General features: G+C 51.5%; 1 protein-coding gene across 2 annotated transcripts in view; it reads right to left on the reverse strand.

Moving 5' to 3' along the window:
- The window catches only part of PLEKHA7 (pleckstrin homology domain containing A7), a 209,812-nt gene extending 201,892 nt beyond the window's left edge, over positions 1-7,920 (reverse strand). For both annotated transcript variants that reach the window (XM_065882149.1, XM_065882148.1), the window contains exons 1-3: positions 7,838-7,920; positions 7,645-7,721; positions 7,493-7,550 (exon numbers count right to left, since the gene is read on the reverse strand). In XM_065882149.1, coding sequence (XP_065738221.1) covers positions 7,493-7,550; positions 7,645-7,721; positions 7,838-7,920 — 218 coding nt within the window. The remainder of the gene's footprint in view (positions 1-7,492; positions 7,551-7,644; positions 7,722-7,837) is intronic.
- Positions 7,921-8,154: the final 234 nt, after the last annotated feature.

Raw genomic sequence — 8,154 nt, forward strand, 5'->3', positions numbered from 1 at the left:
ATACAGTGGGTTTTTTTGGGTTTTGTCTTTAATTTATTTATTTATTTTTGGCTGCGTTGGGTCTTCGTTGCTGTGAAAATTGAGAAATAAATGTTTTGACAGCCACTTAAAAACAACAGACAAATAGAACCATATTCCCCCATACTTTTCCCTCTGCCAGTATTTACTTAAGACACCCTGCCAGTCTGCTGAGATGCTGCTGTCTTACACTGAGCAAAAAAGACTCAAACCCATGCTCTTTTCTGAAGACACAGAAAACTAGAGTAAGCACCTCACTAAATCACCAAATAGTTCACATCATGAAGTGCTTTCTTAAGTAAGCCCCTTTTCCCAAAGTCCTCGATTTAGGAAGCCCAAAATTTACTCCCGTAAATATCAAGAGAATGATACCTACACCCACCGTCTTCACATACGCACTGCACTGCAAATCAGGGGTCGCATTCTCACCACCCACCCACTGTCCTTTCTCTGAAAAAAAGAGCCTTAAGAAGCAACTTGCCACCATTCATCTTAAAGAGGTTTTCCCAGATCTTTTCTAGGTTGGTTTTGAGACCGTGGCACAAATCATGGCTCTCAGTCCTCCCTCCGGCTCTCTACACAACACCACTCTTGTTCCTTTCGCACAGAACCTAACATTTCAATCCATGAGCCAGTTTTCACCCTTGATAAAACAAGCAGGAAATGAAATATAAAGTGTGGGATTAGGCCAAGGCTTGCCAAGCTGGGAGAACCTTTTCTTAACCTTCAACAACAAGAGGTTTCAGAATTTCCCTTCTAAATAAATGTAAGCTGCTAGTTTCCCAGAAATTCTTTGTGGAACTGCTGCTTTCTGGTTTGAAATAAAGTTGCTGGGACTGCTGTTCCCAGCAACACCTCAATGAGAAAGATGACAAATACTCGAATTAGCAGGCTGGCACGCTACAAGACAAATTTCACTACCATGAAGTTCAACATTTGTCTGGGGAGGAACATGTGGCAGACAGGACAGATTTCTTCCTGGGGTGCCCTGGAAGACTGTCCCTTGGGTGATGGCTTAATTAAACCTCAAAAGGGCAGCCTCCTGGGCCATCTAGTATTCACAGGCTTCTACACCTGGTGCCTATGGCCAGCTGGGGTCCCCACCTGGACATTCTGTCACCCCTGGTTCAGCCTTCACTCCCTAACTCCTCTTCTCTCCCTTTCAGACTGAACGATGGGTTTTTAGAATAAAAAAACACACACACTCTAGATATTCAGCATTATTCCAGAGGACTAATCCTTCTGAAGGAGGCTTGAAGCCTTGGTTCATGCCTGGTCTCCACTCCCTGCCTCCATAAGATGCGTCCTTAACTGCCCACTCCCAGCGCCCTGGAGCACCAAGCCCTGCCCAGCACTGCTGCTCCTCACTCCTGTCCAGGGGGCCTGAGCACTGGCACTCTCGCCCTGTGGTGTCTCGGAGTGAGACATGATGGTGGTGATTCAGCCTATGAGGTCAATGACCTGACGTCTGCATTTAAAGCTTTGTATTCCACAGTTCAGAGATGAACCATAAGATTTATGCTAATAATTTAAATTTCTAATTTTTTTAAACTTAGGATGACATTAAATAGCAAATAGAAATGCCATAACAAGTTGAGGGAAAGCCAGCAGAAGAAAGGAAAGCGCTTTATACTTTAATATCTTTTTTTTTTAATTTATTTATTTTTGGCTGCATTGGGTCTTCGTTGCTGCGTGCGGGCTTTCTCTAGTTAGGGCAAGCGGGCTTCTCACTGCGGTGGTTTCCCTTGTTGCTGAGCACAGCCTCTAGGCTCGCGGGCTCAGTAGTTGTGGCTCACGGCTTAGTTGCTCCGTGGCATGTGGGATCTTTCCAAACCAGGGCTCGAATCCGTGTCCCCTGCATTGGCAGGCGGACTCTTAACCACTGCGCCACCAGGGAAGCCCTACTTTAATACCTTTAATGGCACTTTTTTTTTTTGAACAAGAGACCCTTTACTTTCATTTTGCACAGGGTCCTGCAAATCAGGTTGCCAGTCCTGCCCCAGGATCTGCTGCGATCCAAAGGGCTGGGGAGGGGAAACTGGCCTTACTCCAAGCCTTACTCCAGCACCCACAAAGAGAATGGCACCTACACAGCATGGCCTGAAAGGCTCCAAAGCTAAAACTGAGAGGGACTTAAAGTTAGAGACCGTGTGCAATCAGCTGTTTCCCACCAGGACCCTGGAGCCAAGTCACAGCAGACACCAAGGCCTGGCAACCAGAGAGGGAGGGAGGCCTGGTCCAAAGGCCAACAGATGTCCCGTTCCCCAGACGCAGAGCATGAGGTTATAAGGTGAAGAAGACAAAGGAGGCCAGGTTCCCACTTTGAGTGCTGTTCTTGACACCAAGCAACTACATCCAAGAAGCCTGAGGGCCAGGCACCAGCCTTGACAGGTGTGGCTCCTGGCCGCTTTGCTTCCTTCACCTTGCCCCGTTTCCCCTATACCCCCGATCTACTTCAATAAATACCAAATGCCTACTCAGTGCCCAGCGCTGGGCTGGGCACCAAAGTCTCAGAGAAGGCAAGACCCCTCCTCTCTGCCATTCATCCTCCTTATTGATTCAAGATCTATTCAAAGCCTGCTGTAGGGAGAACCCAACCCACAGGGTTTCATGAAACCCTGAAACCCAGCCCACTGTAACACTCTAGCTCCCAAGGCCTCTTCTAGAACTTTTCCTTTATGGGTTTCATGTTTGAAAAGGCTGTGTCTGCCAAACTGTTTTTACTAAGTAATAATGGGGAATTCCCTGGAGGTCCAGTGGTTAGGGCTCCATGCTTCCAACTGCAGGGGGCACGGGTTTGATCCCTGGTCAGGAAACTAAGTTCTTGATAGCCATGCGGTGCAAAAAAAAAAAAAAAATTAATGTCTTCCACTTCTTACTAATCAGAGACACGCACCACCACCAGACAGCATAGGACACCAGGGCTGCTGCCCTTCCAAGGCACTTCAATCCCCAGCAAAACAAAGAAGAGGTGCAGCCACATGAGCCCTGGTCAGCTTGACTCGGAGCAGTGGCACATGGCACACAAGGTTCCTTCAAGTATCAACGCTGGCTCTCACCTGTGATCTGGGGTAGGAGCCACCACCACTACCATGGTGACCATGAAGACCTACGGTCTAGTCCCAGCTCTAACACTTCGGCCAAATTACTGAACCCTCGTGAACCTGAGTTTCATCATCTGAAAAATGGGTAATCCCCGATCTGCTGCTTCTAGGGACTGTTAGAGGATCAGATAAGAAAAGGTACTGGAGAAAGCCAACTGCCCTTTGCTGCCTGAATGCCCAGGATTATACAAGATTCCACATCAGTAAAATGGGACTAGTAACAGTTCCTACCTCATCAAGTTGTTGTGAGAATTAGTCAGATAATAGCTATAAAACAGTTCCTGGCATTCCCCAAGGACTCAGAAAGATGAAGCTATTACATAATCGCTACTACTATTATTGCTGTTGCTGTTAATGACACTATTATCACAATTTTTTTTTTTTTTGTGGTACGCGGGCCTCTCACTGTTGTGGCCTCTCCCGCTGTGGAACACAGGCTCTGGAGGCACAGGCCCAGCAGCCATGGCTCACAGGCCCAGCCACTCCGTGGCACGTGGGATCCTCTCGGACCGGGGCACGAACCCATGTCCCCTGCATCGGCAGGCGGACTCCCATCCACTGCGCCACCAGGGAAGCCCCACAATTATTATCATAACTTGTTACCTGGCTAAGAGACTCATGGGAAAGTAAAGAAGTTTTAAAGTACAGGAAGTCTTCTTAGGAGATATCAGCATCACCTAGTCTAGAATTGGGGGAACCATGTTTTGTCCCAAGTTAATCCAAAAATGAACCAAAAGTGCAGAAATCAAAACTAAAATCCACCTGCCTTAGCTCAAGGTTTTCTGCTTCAAGAAATTTTTCTCTGGAAAGTATTCAAACACCTGCTAAATATCAGGAGCAACTGATGCATCCTGAAAACCTCACACAGCTCTCTGGTCCGAGGATCCACTGGGGAAAATAAAAGCAGCTGTGCCAATGCTTTGTCCCTCTAACTGAGCCCTATTAGAGGAGGACCAAAAAAAAAAAAAAATTGAACACTCAGAAATGCTCGTAGCAAATCTAAGAAAGCACAGTGAAGCAAAACATTTTTTATGTAGGAAAAAGGAGAACAATTACTCCCAAACCCTTAAGTCTCTCAAGAAATTGTCACGGGAGGTAGGAAATATAATCAGCGGCCACAGGGTCTCAGCTTCCCCACATGGTTCACCTTTGAGCATGGGGACACTGTGTCACATACTGCTTTCCCCTAGGCCTGAGAGGACACAGCCAAGGCCCTGGGGGTGTAGGGAGCCAGAGCTTGCTGGAAGATGATCACCAGGGACTTGACACACAGTTACTATAGAAGAGTCAGCAAAAGACAGGAAGGTTGGGAGGCTGTGACTATGGCCTATAGAGTCCTACACATCCCTCAAGTCCCCCAGCCCAAGACTTTGCCTAGTACCTCATGAAAATGACCGAAACTATCAGACAGGAACACCCACCTCTCCCCTCACCAACCTTATCAGCCTCCTTACATCAGCTCTGGTACTCAGCCCCTTCCTTTCCACAAATGGATGAAATGCCCTGTTCCCATCTGAGACCAGTGAGACTTAAGCCCTGGATGCCTTCCCTCCTACCTTCTCTGAAACACTACTCCAGTAATTGTCCCATCTCTTTCCTGCATCATCTATTTCTCCATCTCTTCTGGATAATTCCCATCCAAACAAAACACGCTCTACAATCTCCCTCTAAAAAAAGACACCCCCCTCCAAATGTACATCCTCTCTAGTTCTCAGCTAGTTCCTCAACTTCACTCTGTAACAAAACCACCTGAAATATTCACCTATACTTACTGACTCCATTTCCTTACCCCATGTGCTCTCTTCCACCTGTTCCACTCAGGATTTGTCCTTCAGGCTTCTGGGAGCCCTCATTCTCCTGGATTTTCTCCTACCTTCTCAGCCCTTCTCTTTTGCCAATCTCCAAATGCTGCTCTGTCCCAAGGCTTAGGTCATCTTTTCTGTCTACACTCTTTTCTTAGGTGATTTCATCTAATCCTGTGGCCTTGAATAACACCTATAATACCCAAATGTATATCTCCAGTCCTCTCTCTTTCCTGGGCTCAGATTCACACATCTGACTAATTGATATATTCACATCTCAATGTAACATAGCACAACAAGATCTCACGCTCTCCCCCACTCCAAACCTGCTCCTCCCGGCCTTCCCATCTCAATATAAGCACCATCCACTCAGGTGCTCAAGCCCCTGGGAGTCATCTCTGACCCTTTTCCTTCTCTCGCAGAGTGCAACCCAGTCACCAAGCCTGAATCTGACCACTTTTCTCCAGCTCCGATGCTACCTACCATCCTCAGGCAGGCCATCAATGATGCTTGCCTGGACTACAGCAACAGCCTCCTACTACTATCCCTACAGTTGCCCACCTACAGCCCACTCTAGAACAGGCAGAGAGACCATTCTGAAAATGTAAATCAGGTAATTCCCTGCCGGTCTAGTGGTTAGGACTCAGAGCTTTCACTGCCGGGACCCAGGTTCGATCCCTGGTCGGGGAACTAAGATCCTGCAAGCCGCCAAAAAAAAAATAAAAAGTAAATCATTTGTGTCACTCCTTACCCTGGCTCACAAAGCTCTGTACCATTCAGCTCTCTCTTGTCTGTAACCTCTTCTCCTGCCACCTTCTCCCTTGTTCACCACATTCCAGACACACCCGCCTTTCTGCTCCTTGAACTCCAAGCTCTTTCGTGCCTTAAAGCCCTTCCACTGGCAGTTTCTCTCTTCTGGAAATGCTCTGCCACCTCATCTACACAAGGATGGCTCTTTCTCGTCATTCAAATTTTACCTTAAATGTCACCTATTCAGAAACACCAACACTAACCTCCCAATCCAACCAAACCACCCAGTTACTTATCACATCATCTTATTTTAATTTTCTGCATAGTAGTTACCACTATCCGACATTATTCCTGTTTGTTTTTTCCCTTATTTTTCTGCTTCCTCCCCTCCCCCGCCCCCCACTCAATTGCAAGCTCCCTGAGCAGCCGACCAGTGTCTGCCTCTTCACTTCTGCAGTCTCAATGCTTACAACAATGTGAGGTACACAGGAGAAATCTAATAACATCAACGGATGCAGTTATGAGCCAGAGAGGCCCACTGACCAAGAGGTTTGAGGTCCCAGCCAGCTCCCCAACTTCTCTCTCAAATACAAATGTGAGGTAGGAGAGCAGAACCACAGTCACAGGGCTAGTGCTCATTTCTATAAATCTCATCCATCAGGATTTCAACCATCTGTCAGAGCCCAAACCGGGAGGGAGGCTCTGGGATGTTCTGGGACCATCGGAGCTTCGAATATGCTGCTCCACTACTGACTAGCAGTGTTTTAGTTGGTGAAGAAAGGAATTCTAACTCAGTCCCCCAAAATACACCAACCTCTATCCTTTGCCTAGTTTATTCATTCAGTGAACAAACATTTACCGAGTGCCTACTCTGTGCCAGGCACTGGGGCAAAGGATCAAAAGCAGTTTCTGACCTCATGGAGCTCACCTGCGAGCAGGCAGAGGGTTGCAGAGAAACGCTGCAACTCAGGTACACGCCCAGAGAGGGAAATTAAAGACTATACTAGTGTTAGCGTCAGGACGGCGCCTTAACTCACTGCCCCTCGATTTCATTTCTACAGACCTAGGTCTAGGGTACCTGACGACTGGGGCAAGGCTCCCGAGCTTCTGAGGAAAAGCCACTGACTAAAAGAGGCAGGAGTGTGATTGACGAGCAGAGGCAGGAGTGATAGTCCCGGTAAAGCGCCAGCTGAAGACACCTAGTGTTCGAGGAATGCTATTGGCTGACCGGTTCCCCTCCCCAGCCCCATCGCTCCCCCGCAGGCCCGCGCTTTGGAGAAGTGGGGCTGCGGTGCCGATTTTCCACCACCATCCCGGACAACGTGGCCGAAGAGGAAGTCCCCCAGACGAGATGCCATTCGTCTCTTTCCCCACCCCCTCCTCCTCCCCAACCCCAGTTGCTGGACCCGAGTCAGAACCCCTACTTCTGCTCTCCCCACCCCGGGCCATCCCGGCCCCGGCACCCGCCAGACTCCGCTTAGCCCGAGACCCCAGCGCGGAGGTGTGTCCGACCGCTCACACCAGCGCCCCAATCCCGCCCAATCGCCGCGTCCCGGGCGCAGTTTGAAGCCCCGGCGCCCGCATGGGGCCGGATACCAGACCCCCGCCCGGGTCCCCCTGCGGAGATGCGGCCCCCGCCTCGCCTCCGCCTGGAGCCCGCCACACAACTCAGGCACAAAATAGCCCACATGAGTGCGGCCGCGGCGCAGTGCGCGCCAACTCGCCGGACCCGCGCGGGAGGAGGGGGGGGCGGCGGCGCGGCGGGAAACGGGTCGGACCCCGAGGCACAGGTGAAGGCGCGGCGCGCCCGTCACTCACTCGATGAAGTAACTGGCGCCCTCCTCCGTGAAGCCCTCCTCCCAGCCGCGGGGCAGGTCTGTGGAAACGCGAGAAAAGTCCGGTCAAACTTGGGCCACCCAGGCGCACGACCCCCTCCCCCGAGCGCCCCACCCCACCGGCCCTGCGCCCACCTGAGCGGATCATGTGGCCAGAGTTGACTGGTTCCCCGGTGCGCGGGTGTAGCCAGGTTGTGCAGCGGAGCTGGTCGCTGCGGAGAGAGAGATGCACCTGTTAGCGCCGCCGCCGCTCTCGGGGCGCTCGCCCGGTCCCGCACCCCCGCCCGGCTCGCGCCCCAGCCCGCGTCCCCGCTTTCCCGCGCCGCACTTGATGAAGAAGACGCGGCCGTCCCGGCACACGCCGTAGGACCAGTGCTCAGGTAAAGTGTCCCGCCCGACCGCCGCCGCCATGTTCGCCGCGCACTGAGTAGCCGTGGCCGCCGCGGGGAGGGAGGGAGGGGGCGGAGGCGGGGGAGGGGGCGGTGCGGGCGGCGTGCAGGCGCGCTCGGCCCGCGCGGGCCCGGATTGCGCCCCCGGGCGCTCCACTGCGGCGCTGGCCCCTCGGGGCGCGGGCGTGCGGCGGCCAGGGCCCAGGCTGAGTCCCGGCACCGCCGCGGGAGTTCGCCGCTGCACCCCCCAGCCCCA

The sequence above is a fragment of the Phocoena phocoena genome, chromosome 8, assembly GCF_963924675.1.
Source record: "Phocoena phocoena chromosome 8, mPhoPho1.1, whole genome shotgun sequence".
NCBI lineage: Eukaryota > Metazoa > Chordata > Mammalia > Artiodactyla > Phocoenidae > Phocoena > Phocoena phocoena.